At 36.0% G+C, this 13,975-nt stretch overlaps 2 protein-coding genes across 3 annotated transcripts; one reads left to right on the top strand and one right to left on the bottom strand.

Annotated features, from left to right (window-relative positions):
- The first annotated feature begins 944 nt into the window (after positions 1-944).
- Positions 945-4,465, top strand: LOC103449343 (uncharacterized). The gene is made up of 5 exons (XM_008388649.4): positions 945-1,046; positions 1,151-1,385; positions 2,004-2,062; positions 3,854-3,937; positions 4,011-4,465. The coding sequence occupies exons 1-5, from the start codon at positions 1,014-1,016 to the stop codon at positions 4,428-4,430; spliced, it is 831 nt and encodes a 276-aa protein (XP_008386871.1). The 5' UTR covers positions 945-1,013; the 3' UTR covers positions 4,431-4,465.
- Positions 4,466-4,981: 516 nt separating this feature from the next.
- Positions 4,982-11,177, bottom strand: LOC103449344 (cationic amino acid transporter 2, vacuolar-like). Of its 2 annotated transcripts, none has more exons than XM_008388652.4 (14): positions 10,552-11,177; positions 9,406-9,607; positions 9,142-9,226; positions 8,836-8,976; positions 8,590-8,708; positions 8,407-8,503; positions 8,129-8,301; positions 7,986-8,052; positions 7,674-7,832; positions 7,114-7,387; positions 6,639-6,747; positions 6,309-6,421; positions 5,676-5,751; positions 4,982-5,379 (listed from the first exon to the last, which is right to left on the bottom strand). In XM_008388652.4, the coding sequence occupies exons 1-14, from the start codon at positions 10,727-10,729 to the stop codon at positions 5,223-5,225; spliced, it is 1,950 nt and encodes a 649-aa protein (XP_008386874.2). In that variant the 5' UTR covers positions 10,730-11,177; the 3' UTR covers positions 4,982-5,222. The 2 variants fall into 2 exon arrangements, with proteins under 2 accessions (XP_008386874.2, XP_008386873.2); XM_008388651.4 differs by having other exon boundaries at positions 6,309-6,445; positions 10,552-11,158.
- Between the last annotated feature and the right edge of the window lie 2,798 nt (positions 11,178-13,975).

The raw sequence follows: 13,975 nt of genomic DNA, 5'->3' as shown, positions 1-13,975 counted from the left end.
CACGCATGCAACACAAGATGATGACCATGGCAGTAGGCGGGCAGGACCAGGAATTGGTGCCATAGGGAAGGACTATACTCGCAGAGAAAAAGGCAAAAGGATTTTGTCAAGTCAAGAAGATGACTCGTTATCTAGAACTTCAGACTCTGTTGGATTGGGAAGTAGTAACTATGGTTATACTCATAACCAACCATTTCCCTACCCTTCATATCCCATTCCTGTTGGGATGGAATCGAGCGACTCATGGAATCAATCCCAGCCTCAATCTTCAAATGATTTTTCTTATGGACAACCTCAACCAATCTCGGATCCATATGGGTGGCATATTAACAATTACATGCAAAACTATTTTGGGGATTTATCATTTGATAACTACTCTTCACAATACACTCATTCTACACATAGAGATGATGAAGATAGTGACAAATTTGAACCTCATAGGAACTCTATGTGGTACTAAAGTGTAAAATATTGTACTAATTCATTATATATAAATGATTATGGTGTGTTTAGACTTCTTTCATTAATTACTACATATTTTCTACACTCATAATGTTTGTCAGATCGCTATATAATCAACTTGATAATGTTAAATTCATCATGCAATGCATTTCCTTCCAATTTTTTGTGATAAACTAATAGATAATTGACTAAATAAACATCCTACAAAGTTTCAATAAAAATTTCCAAGTTTTTCTTACAATTTCCGTGGTTTCCATGTAATTTTTATCGATATTTCCATCGATATTTCCGTGTTTTCGGACTACCGATATTTCCGATATCACCGATATTTTCTTCCTTGGTTAAAGTTAAAAGATCATTGCTCCAATTGGATTAAAAATGAAGAACCATTTATCCAGTTAGATTAAAGTTGAGAGAACAATAGTAATAAATTTTTAATTAAGGAATATTGCTACAATTTACTCAAAAATTAAATAAAGGGCAAAATACCAATCTAAGTCGAATAAATAAGTTTACTTCAGTTCCTTTGACTATTGATCATCCAAATTTCCATGGACGAAGCTCAACCTCCTACTCCTACTCCGGTAACCCCTCTCTCTCTCTCTCTCTCTCTCTCTCTCTCTCTCTCTCTCGTCCGATCGATCGAATTTGTACGGGAATCTGACTGTAATTTGTGAATGGTTGATAGTTTCTGGAGGTGAAATGTCAGAGTTCAGGGATGACACGGCGGTTCGCGATGGGGACGGAGGCAGGATTCGCAGTCTCACTCATAAACAAGAAATTGGGTGCGGGGGACCCACTTGCTCTGCACATTGAAGCCGTCAAAGAAGGTGAGGAGCCCATCAGTTTCGGCCCCAGCTCCGCCCTGGTCGATTACGGCAGTGGCTGGCGGTTACAGACCGTTACCCAGCTGGATTCACCTGGTAACTCACTCCCTTCTCTTCAATCACTCAAATCCAAGTTCTTTACTTTTTGTGTTGTCGAGAAAATTGGAGCATTGGTTCCTGAACTATGACCGAATTGTAACTTTCGTCAATGAAGTGCACTTGACCCTTTTAACTTTAGGATAATTGGAGCATTGGTTCCTGAACTATGACTGAATTGTAGCTTTCGTCTTTCGTTTTCTGAATTGAAATCCATCCAAACCGGTATAGGAATCTGAATCTAACTCGTCTTTGAATTGAAAATCCATTAAAATTGGTATAGGTCTGAATTTAACGAAATGCGGAGTATTAGTCCTAAGTCACATGTGCCAACTTTGTAAGAATTTTTGTAAATGAAGTGCACATGAGCCCCTTTCAAGAAGTAAATCGGGAACTGCACCGAGGGCCAACTTTGACAGAAATTCTCGCAGAGTTGGCGTGAAGGACCAATCCTCCGCATTTTGTCAAATTTAAAAAATTGGATGTTTAATTCAGCGCCAAAGCTACAATACAGTACCAATGCTTCTATTTACTCTTTATTGTAGTTCATTTTTTGGGTATTGTTAAAAATGATTAAATTGTGGGTTGTAATGATTTTTTGTCTTTGCTCGAGTACAGGGTTTGGAGGTGGAGAAGGAGTTGTAAGGCCAATGCCAATGCCAGTTCCCGATGTAATGGTAAGATCTTATTCATCTCTTTGTGTATGTTAACTGTTAAGTGAATAAGAATTCTGTTTGGTGTTTATTGTATAGATGAGTTCGGACTGGACATTTGTTTACAGTGATTATGAAAGGAAAGATTCAACCTTTTTTTGTATATACAAGCGATATTATACTTTAAATTCAAACTCAGGTGCACAGGGAAACTATAGGGCTATGCCCACGTCTGCAAAAAAAATCAAACTTTAATAATACGAATTCAGTTTGTTAATTAACAAGTCAGTTGCTTGATTGGATGACTTTGTGGAACGTTCTATGTTATAAATAGATTTTTGGAAGAAAAATGGGACTAAAACCAAGACTAGATATATACTTTAGATAGTATCCACAGTCTGGAAGCTCAGTTTCTCGGGCTCATTAGGAAGGAAAACATTAGAGTGTGCATAGAAGCAGCTTGGTGATAGTCTTGACTCTTGAGCTTGAGCCCAGTGGTGTCCAGAATGCTGTTGTGTAAAGAGATGGAAATAATAAAAGAAAGGATTAGTCTGTACTTTAGATTTCTAGGCCATGTCTCAGATAGCAAGGGTTTTGATGGGAGGTGGAGATTGTGGATTGAAGGTTGTTTAAGTTCAGTAAACTATTCAGTTATTTTAGATGGGAAGATAATGGTGAGGCAGGGTGATCCGTCGTCATTGTTTCTTTTAAGTTGTAGTCAGTGTACTAAGTAGATTGTTGGAGGGAAACCATATGTCTCATCTCAAGTTCTCAGATTGGCCATGATAATTGAACTTTCGCAAGTGAATATGCAGACAAATACCATTACACAGATAAAATCTCAAAGAAACAACTCAGAAAGTAAACCGAAAATGCGAATCTTGCAAAATATGTTCATATGCACTTCTAACCAACCAGTATTCATACTTCATAGGACTGAAGTTTTTGTCTGAAATGATTAGTAATCTACATTTGTGCACATGTAAAAATACCTTATTTGTAATGTGAGGAGTGAAAACTTGCACTTGTGATAGTTACGTTTTCTTTTTCTTCTAAACTAAAGTTTTTGTTTCACGAAAAGTAATGTACAATGTTAAATGATTTTTAAAAGGGTATATTTGATGACATACAATCAAATAAGCGATTAAGGGTAGCGTTCTTTATCAATTGATGACCTTTTAGCTTGTATTAATATATGTTTATGATTTTCTGTAGCGTTCTGCCAAGTTACATGTTCCAAAGAGGGTGTTGAAACCAGCAATCAGTTTTACGTACATTGGAAAAATAGTATTAGCTTTCGTTTTTATTTTTGTACTTGGTGCAATTTTCACGTTGGCTCTCGAGAACCTTCCTGGAATGATTTCTTTTATCAGTTCATCTATGTAATTCTTTTTATTATCCTCTGAGCTTTGTTAATTATTAACTTATCTCAATCCTTTTGTATCAAAGAAATTAGAAATGAAAAAGAATTAAGGAAAAATACCTTCCGATATTGTCTCCAACATAATGTATGATGTGGCGCAAATAATTTTCTCTACACTTACCGCATGGCAGAGCCGAAAGGTTAGCTGAATTACTGAACGTTAGTGTTTGTTTTGGTAAGTAGCAAACTGAGAAGATATCCAGAGTGTTCAGACCCCATATACCGAACTTTTAGAACCACATTCCACCCAGAACGAACCCTAAAGCTTGAACCTGACATGTGTTTGGCTGAGCAGCATAACATTCGGTGGTTGCAGGCCAAACTTTCACAGTTAAGTTCATCCATCAACTGCTGAATACTGAAACTTTCTTTATCGAAAATGTATTTTGCAGCCACAACACGATGCTTCTACTACAAGCAGTGGTGTTGCAATAGATAGCCTTTTGGACACCACAAGTGAATTCATCACTGATGAGGTAAAAGTTCTGTTTTGTTGTAACTTATTGGTGGTGTATGGTTGATTAGAACAAATATACGTATTTTTGGCAGGTATTCAAGAGTCGAGAAGAATTGGTCAATTGGATTCGTGTACAAGGACGGAGTTGTGGTGTAGGGGTGGTCATCAAGAGGTCAGATGCTGCTGGAAAAAATAGATTACGACGAGCCAGAATTAATCTTTGCTGTGAGCATAGTGGATACTATACTAAGAAGTCTAACGTAGATTCAGATGGCCAACAAGCGATGAATTTCAGTGCAGATATAGATCATCGGAAGAGAAAGCGCCCTAAGGCCACAGGTACGAAAAAGTGTGGTTGCCCATTTTTATTGAAAGGTGTAAACGTTGGTCCCGGAGACGAGTGGAAACTTGAGGTTGTATGTGGGGTGCATAACCATCCTTTCGGAGGAGGGTGTCTTGAAGGGCAGTCCTATGTAGGTACAGAAGAATATGTTGAATTTGAAGGAGCTTAGCCAGATCAAATAAAACCCCTTTCGTTACATCTTAATCGCTGCTTAATTTGTCGTGGATGAGTTATGTATCCAACTGAAGAAATATCTTAAAAATGGGAATCGCAGATGTGCTCTCTCCATGCACCTAAGTTCGAAATCCTCCTCTTTGCATGAGTTATATTCGTATTGACCGGTCAACCCATCGGACAACCTAGCGAAATTTATCGAGTTCCATGAGCTTGAACAATCCGAATATGAGCCAATATTTGGGTCGGACTTTTCATTAAATCCGACCTTAGGTGCATGGAGGGAGCACATCTGGTCTGAAAACGAAACAATGTATGGCATTGTACAAGGAAATAACATTTAGACTGCAGATTAAACACAGAGAGCATAGAGTACGATAACCATTTCCAGTATTATGGATGGACGGTTATGACGGGCGGGTAACCTCAATTATTTACCCATAACCGTTTAAGCCTTTACCTGCAGGACAATTGCATAAATGGGTATACTCATACCCATAACCGTTTATTAACGGTTAATTGTACGCATTTAACCGTTTAGCAACATTGGTAGGGGAGTGGAAACTTTCATTTATAACACAGTATTTACATTGCTCGAACACGTCCAGCATCAAGAAGATAATAAGCTATTATACAATGGACTGATTTCAGTCCTTGCTATAACAAGATTACCAACAATACATAAATCGGAGTCAAAAGCACGCGGTAGAAGGAAACTTCACAATCGCCAGATGATATAGTACATGATATGATGGACCAAGTTCGTCCTTGCAGTTGCTGTACAAACTTACGCTACATAATTTTCTGAGCTCCGAAAGATCTCATCAGCGTGAGCTACTGGCACGTAAACTGCATCCTCCAATGAGCTGTGTGATCGGCCATAAAATATATAAACAACCACTCCTATTAGCAGCCATACAGCAACACGCGCCCACGTGTCCGCTCTGAAAACAAAACAATATACGAACAATTTTAAAGGAAAGCATATTTACAGACGACAGATTAGCCACAGTGCATTCAGCAGAAATCAGGGAAACTTCATTTGCATTTTACAAATTTTACTTAATTCTGATAACATTGAAAGTGCTTTCCCGGTGAACACACAATACGAATTCTCTCAATTCTGATAATATTATGCGACCACAAAGTACAAGAACCATTTCTACTATGTAGGATTTCCCTTTGATATAAAAAGTGCAAAAATAATAAAATGAAACGGACTATTTAAATGGATAGTTACCCAAGATTTATCAGTAGGTAGACGTTGATGAGAATACAGATGATAGGTAGCAATGGGACAAATGGGCATAAGAAACCTGAAAGGAAACCAATACATCATTGTTATTATATAGTCAAATAGTACTTTCCTCAATGAACACTAACCTAACCATTTAAGCCAACATAAATAAACACGAGATGAAGATACTGTTGAGTTTCTTTATTATCGGTCTTAACATTCTAAACACGGCAAATGAAAACACGATTTAATTATTAGCTAGCTAAGCCTACAGTAACCAAATTAGATAGGGAACTTTAACGAAAAGTACCCGGTACTATTCACTTTAACGAAAAACCACATTTTTACACTAAAAAGTCAATCCTGGTACTATTCACTTTACCCTTTATTTTGTCCTTATCATTAAAACTCAAAGTTTTCAAGCCCTTTTCATTAGTTTTCCTAATTAGGATAACCAGCCTCATGGGCTATTCTTTCGAGGAAAAGCTGACCACATCGACTAAAGCTGATATCTATATGTATGTGTGTACTAGTAATATACACTTTACAAGTTCACTATTTACAGCTTGCAGACAAGGTTGCATCCCCTGAAACCTTTTCAGTGAAATTTGTACTACCGTAAAATAGTGAGCATACCTCCTGTGTGCCCAAAGGTGTGCCGTGCATCATCTTGATCAATACATGTGAGCACAATCAGACCTAATAAAAGAAGAATACCGCCACCTCCACAAAATGTATAGCGAAAAAAGCTGAAATTGAAACCAAGAATATTTCTGTAGAATTAATGAATAGAAAATTAAACTATATTACTAAAAGAAAGTAAAACATAAAGTAACATCAACATAAATAAAAAAATCATAATCGAATCTAGAATTCCTCTAGAATTTGTTTTTGCAGCTAAAAATCAATCATGCAGCCAGAAAAATGTCATTCTCAGAACTAAGTCTAGGACAGAAATTCAACCACCTGGGAATGGCCAAATCTGAAGCTGAATATGTCAGGAGAAGCACACCGACACATGTGAACATTATGGTCCAGCCAGCAATTTTACGCCTTTTATCTTCACTTATTGTGTCTGTAATAATTAACACAGCGAAAACATATTTCAGAATCAGCCACATAACAGAAAAGTAGAGCAGAAACTATGTAGAATATAAGGTTGTTTCTGACACAAATATAAAGACACGTATATCCCATTGTCATGCATACTTTATAGACATGCATAGATACAAGGAAATATTCTCTTGCCCGATTGAGAATGTAGACTATTTATAAGGTTGTTTCTTGCCTGAATGTTGGGCCAGATTGAGATTATGGCAACATAACTACGATAATAGGACATTTAGGAGTGTGTGCGTGCTCGTGTGTTTCTGTATGACCCTTCTACTGTTGCAGTAGCTATATATAATGAAGTGAGAATATGAGACTATAAGGAACTTACAGTTAATAAGAGGCAGTTGCCTTTTAATCAGAGGAAGTTCAACCATGATATCCACTTCCTCGAGTAGAGGCTTGGTACTCTCCTTTGAAGAACTAACACCAGTCTTAGGATCTTCCACATTGATCTCTTGAGAATTCCTTCCACGTCGTAACCACACTGAATCAATTGACTCCCGAAGAGACGAAGGCATAGGCACCTCATCTGGCGGAACATATCTGAGTATCAGTACAGATACTGCTACCATAGTGAATGCAACAAGTGTACCCACACTAACCTGCACAACATAGGTACTATCTAAGTCAGTCTCCACATCTACATTCACTATGAATTTGTTAGAGGATATTAATATTATCAAGGATCAATTATTGTGAAAATAAAAGAAAAAACTTCAAGGCTAGTTCACATGCAGTGGGAATCCCCCTTATAAAGAGAATGTCTGGTAAACCACAATTATAGCATTACATTAAGAATACTCGCATGTCATTTAGCATAACAAAGAGTAAATAAGTTATACACCTTATCAACAACAAAGCCAGATCTTTCCGTGAAGGTCAACTTACCATTCCTGCCAGCTGTGAAACATCCATAAAGAAGGCCAAGACTGCAGAACACATCCCAGTTGCTATTGTACTCTTGACAGGAACCTGAGTTTTTTCACTAATATCTGCGAAAAATGGTGGCAGCAATCCATCTCTAGACATGGCCATCAGGATTCGTGGCTAAGAAACACAAGAAAATATCTTAATCAGTGTTACAGTACAGGTGTGGTGGGGGATTCATGGACAATAAACAAGCTGACAAGACCCGAGACCATACACGATGCATCTCGAAAAGTAGGAGATAAAAGGAATATTAAAAAGATCAAATAATACCTGAGGAAGAATAGAGCCCATCAATGTTGAGCAGAGAGCAGTCACAGCTCCAACAGTTATCACATACCTTCAAAACATAAGCAGGAAATTTAACTTGGTTGCCCAAAGGCGAAAAGGAAATCCCCACAATATTATTCACTTACGCTGCCCATTGCATCCCATGACTAGCAAATGCACTGGAAATTGGTGTATCAGGATCCATTGCATAATAAGGCACTAAACCAACAATGACCATCGAAACCAACATATACAACGCACAGCAAATAGATAGTGCAGCACCAATACCAAGTGGCAAATCTCGTTGAGGATTCTTCACCTTTTGAAAAACATAAAGGCATAATTCAGATTCTAAACAAGTTAAAACATCTCCACAAAACTTGTAAGATTGATATTTCAGATGACATAACAAGAACATGTTTACCTCTTCAGCAGTGCTGGCAACTGAATCAAAACCAATGTATGCAAAGAAGACAGTCGCAGACCCAGCAAGCATACCATTCACCCCAAAGGGAAAGTACCTTTTACATGAATAAAATAGGAAGGAAACTCAAAATTTATTCTTGAAAACTATATGAGTCAATATAGGAATAGGGATGCCAAATACCCAGTAGGAAGTTCATATCCAGTCCAGCCAGACTTGAAACCCAAATAAGTACCAGCTACTACAACAAATATCATTGCACATACATTCGCTATCGTCACAATGCCTTGTGCTACTGTACTCTGCATAAATGGAGTGTTCCATTAAAGAAAAAAAAGAGAATATTTATGGAACAGAAGAAAAAATATGTTTGCCAAGTTTAAGGATTGATCTGATACACAAAAGAAAACAAACAAGATATATGCATACCTCCTTGATTCCAACACACAAGAGCCCTGTAACAATAAATACTAGAATTGCTGCACATGGGTCAACCACTAGACCAAGTGCAGGAATATGTTGCCGGGCTATAATAGCAGGCAGACTGTCCTCTCCTCCAAAAAGTAATGCCTTCAGAAAGGAACACAAACCCATTTAAGGATAGAGGTCACACACTTCTCTTAAAATATTTTCAGAGTATGCAGGAAGATCTTTTTTTTATTCGAGCGGACATTGTCAGAGTTTTAATAATCTTTCTCACAGAATACATAAACTAGATATTTTTAAGAACTATACCAGATTAGGTGATATGCCCCGAGCAACTGCAGAGCCACCAATTGTATATTCTAGAATCAAAGCCCAACCGACTAACCAAGCGACACTGCAAACAATGATAGTTTTAATATCACTAACTGACGTACAAAAAAAATATTCAATGTAATCAGTTTGGTACAACTGTGCAAGCATGTATTGTTGAACAAGCATGATAAGCAACTCTCCCTTTTCTTTCCCAATTGCAAAGATCAACACTTTAAGGACAGAGAAGGAATGAGAAATTACCCTTCTCCAATGCATATATATGTATAGTGATAGGCACTCCCTGCAGAAGGGCACCGACTTGCAAGTTCAGCATAACAAAAGGCAGAAAGGGCTGCCGCAATTCCAGCTATTAGAAAGGAAATTGCTAGTGCTGGTCCAGAATGCTCTCTAGCAACTGTTCCAACAAGAATATAGACTCCTGCTCCTATCGTTGAGCCAACCCCTAACCAAAGTGTATGATAACCAACGGTTAATTATAGACAAAATAATTCATGATAAAAAAAACAGAAGTAGCCTGTTTCATTAGTTCAGTACTGAAATGTGCATGTGTGTTTAAGGAACACGGATCCAAAATATTCATCATGTAGAAAATAAGAAAACATCAGGTAGAAACTACTAAGAATATTAATCGACAATATCATTATGCAAAGGGTTAGTAGTAAGTAATTCTACAATGACGGGTGCACAGCTACAAGGAGAATCTTAAAGCATACCATAAACCTGAAATTTAAAGTGAGGCACCGAACACACGAAGATAAAACCTCAACAGATTATATGCCTGATTAGAAATGCTTATGAATTGGCTAAATGTGTATTCTAACAGCCAAAAGTGTTTTTTACTACATTTGATAAAAATAAAAAATAAAAAAAACTTAAAAGCTCTTCTAGGTCCTAAAAGTGCTTTATGAAGCAGTACATGTTGGGCTCGTTTGACAAGTGCTTTTAAATGACTAAAAGCGCTTTTAAATAAAATGATTTTGGAACCAAACCTTAGTTAAAATGCAAATTAATTCTGGAAAACACTTGAACTGCTTCTACCAAGAAGCACATAAAAGCACTTCTAGGTCCTAAAACTGCTTTTCCATGAAGCACTTGTATTTTTAATAAAAATTTCTACAAGTTAATATGAAATAATACTTCTAGCAGAGGCACTTAAGACCAGAAGTATTTCCTACAAAAGCAATCTCAAACAAGCCCTATGTAGATAAATAGCCATAAAGTTGAGAGGAAAATATATAACTGCAAGATGAAAATTCAGACGAAATTACATGAATATAGCAGACAACCGAATATTCCATCAGCATCATCATCTCATCTAAAATTACAATACAGATATCAAAATTTATGATTGAAAAAAATAAGAGGGGGAAAACAACAAGCTTTTACCAATTGCAACAAGATGGGGAACAGTCAACTCCTTGGCCAATTGATGACCCCGTGACTTCACATGAACAGAATCCACCTGTTTCCGCCGTATCAAACTATGCCGGCCGCCCCATGAACCGCCGTTTCTTCCACTTCCTCCGTCGCCCCCTCCCCCTTTTGAATCACCCAATAAACCCATCAAACAAACACCACAAAAAACCCAATTTCCTCCCAGAAAGCTCCAAACTTTGATCCTCCCACACTGATTTTTCAAATTTTCCTTGTCCAAACCAAAGATTACGAGCTGGGTTTTTCTGTTTCGATTGGTATTTCGATCCTAAAGGGTAAATTCTACAGTTTAATCTGAAAAATTGAAAGAAAAAAAAATTGAAAATTTATGTACAATAAAATTCAACCTGCCAGCACACTCCCGGATGCATAATATCTGATACAGATTTCTGAAAGCCTTGCACCGAAAGGTGAAGCTGGCAGATTAAGGAAAGAAGGGGAGGATTTCTTCCCTTTTTACTTCTCTTTGCGTTCGTGTGTTGGTCTGTTTGTTTAGACGATATCACAAATAATCTGAAGTTGCAGTTTTATATTTCTTTTTTTGGTTAGCGTAGGTAGGGGATTGAATCGGTCCAAATAAACAGGGATTTGGTTATTCATTCTTGGTCCTACAATCCTATTGGATATGAAGATAAGTAGTACATCACGAATTTTTATACAAGTTTTGAGATGTTTGTGTTAAAAAATTAATGATATAAAAAATTAAATTTTCCACTATTTATATAATAACACGTGATAGTACCACTTGTGTTACGGGCACAAGAAAAAATTTCTCCAAGATGACAACCGAGTTAAAGAAATTAAATGAAAAGCTACATTTATTATTGTTGGTATGTAAAAAATGTGAGGAAATTTTGATTTGGTAATTGAAAACAGTTTTTTAAATATAATTACTGAGAACATAATATTCTCATGGTTTTGATCTAATTGATCACTTATGGGTTCACTGTTTTTGGCAATATGGGTGCTTTTATAGGACAAAAAAGGGTCTGAGTTTCAAATCTTATGAAACTAAACCAATAATTAAACACCATTTATAAAACTTGACCAATAAGTAGATACTATTTATCAAACTATACTAATAAGTAAACACTATTTATGATATTGGACCAATAGGATGATGATGATGATGCTGATGGAATATATTTTGATATATTCATATATTTTGATAATATCACAAACAATAGGTGTGTTGGTCTTTGTTGATGATATCACAAACAATCTGAAGTTGCTGTTTTTTCTAATTTTATTTTTCTTTATTTTGTTAGCATTGGGGATTGAATCGGTCCAAATAAACAGAAATTTGGGTATTCATTCTTAGTCCTACAATCCTATTGGATATGAAAAAGGCCGATTAATGTGTGCAGGGGACACGTATTCTAGTTGGAGAGTGATTTTTATTTTTCTTTTGAGGATTTATTAGGAAAAATTACACGTAATGTATATTTTTAATACTTAATTTTTACTAATTAATAAAACACTCATTGTCAACCAAAATTTTATGAAATTATCAGTTTAACCTTCTAATTAAAAATAACATGAATAAGAAATATAGGGCATAAATGTAGTTTCACACAACCAAATTTTGCTTTTTTTTTCAAAGCCTCACCTGCATGTAATCCTAACATATCTCTAATTAAAATAAAATAAAATAAAAATTTCCCACTCTCACATTCCCTATCAGTATCTTCCTCTCTCATTCTATTTCAAAAACAAAAAAAATAAAAATTTATCACACACACTTTGTGTGTGCCCATATGCTAGTTTTAAATTAAGATATAACACTTTTTAATTAGGGTGTGATATCTACACACCTCATTTTAAAATAGAATGAGAGAGGAAGATAGTGATAGGGAATGTGAGAGTGGGAAATTTTTATTTTATTTTATTTAAATTAAGATATAACACTTTTTAATTAAGGTGTGATATCTACACACCTCATTTTACTTGTCACACACATTTTTAATTTTCGGTCGTCGGATTGAATGAATTGAAGAAGATCAACGGACATAAATTATCAAGAGATATGTGAGAAGTAAAATTAGATGGTTGGATAGCATATCCCTTTAATTATTTCAAAGAGAGAACTTTTTATACACATATTTGATGACATCATGAATATTATTGCAAGTAACGAAATTACCCTTCCAGGCAGCCACAACTGCCCCTCCCAAACGCCCGATAAATAACATTGCTGCACTTGTTATATTGGCTGCACTTTATTTTCATACTTGGCATGCTTACCACGTGGAATCACTCATATTCCCAAAAGTTAGCAGCCATTTACTATTTTTTCACATTTTTCATCTCCCTTATTGTCAATTCTTTATTTTTTCTTTGCCGCCACACCAGCTTGCAACCTCCTTCCTCTTTCGATCATTCTGACTTTTTAAAATTCAAAATTTTCAAACACAAATACCTCTTTAACCCGCCCACCCAAACCGAAAACAAATTGTGTTGGATGAGTCGGAGTAACAAATTGTTCAATCGGTGATGGGTTGGTCGAATGATGACTTGAGCATAATTTATCGGCCTAAGGGTTGCTTTTAAACAGGCCAACCCACCCAATGCTCAGTGTAGAGATGAGGGAAGTGAACAATGGTTGGAGAAGGAAACAATTTTGATGAAGAATCGTATTTGTTTGATTTTTTATTTATTTTTATTTCAATAGAACATAGTTGGATTTCCAATACAAATAGAGTTGGATTTCAAATAAAAAAAGAGTTGGATTTGTTAAGTGAGGTTGAGTGGATGGCCAGTTGTAAAACTTGTTTACAAAAAATATACAAAATTGGTTATACTTAAAAATTATACAAAACTGATTTAACATATATTTGAAACTAATTCTACAAAAATAGTCGATGAGAGATTGGACTGATGGCATGTATGCAGTTTTATTGAAAATATCAAAACTAAATATACTAAAACTATTCAAAAAGATTCTACTAAAAAGTATACAAAATTGATTCTACATGAATTTGAAACTGATTCTGCAAAAATGGTCAAATACGAGTTGAACTGATTCTGCATAAAATGGTCGAAGACGGGTTGAACTGATTCTGCAAAAAAATGGTCGAACGGGTACAACTGATTATGCAAAAAAAATGGTCGAACGGGTACAACTGATTCTGCAAAAAAATAATCGAAGACGGGTTGAACTGATTATGCAAAAAAAATGGTATAACGGGTTGAACTGATTTTGCAAAAATGGTTGAGGACAGGTTAAAGTGATTTGGCAAAAATGGTCGAGAACGAGTTGAAATGATTCTGCAAAAATGGTCTAGAACGGATTGAAGTGATTCTGCAAAAAATGGTCGATGAAGGGTTGCACTGATTTTACAAAAATGGTTAATGATGATTTGAACTGATTCTGCAA

The sequence above is a fragment of the Malus domestica genome, chromosome 12, assembly GCF_042453785.1.
Source record: "Malus domestica chromosome 12, GDT2T_hap1".
Taxonomy (NCBI): Eukaryota; Viridiplantae; Streptophyta; class Magnoliopsida; order Rosales; family Rosaceae; genus Malus; species Malus domestica.
This window is presented reverse-complemented; position numbering and strand designations above follow the sequence as displayed.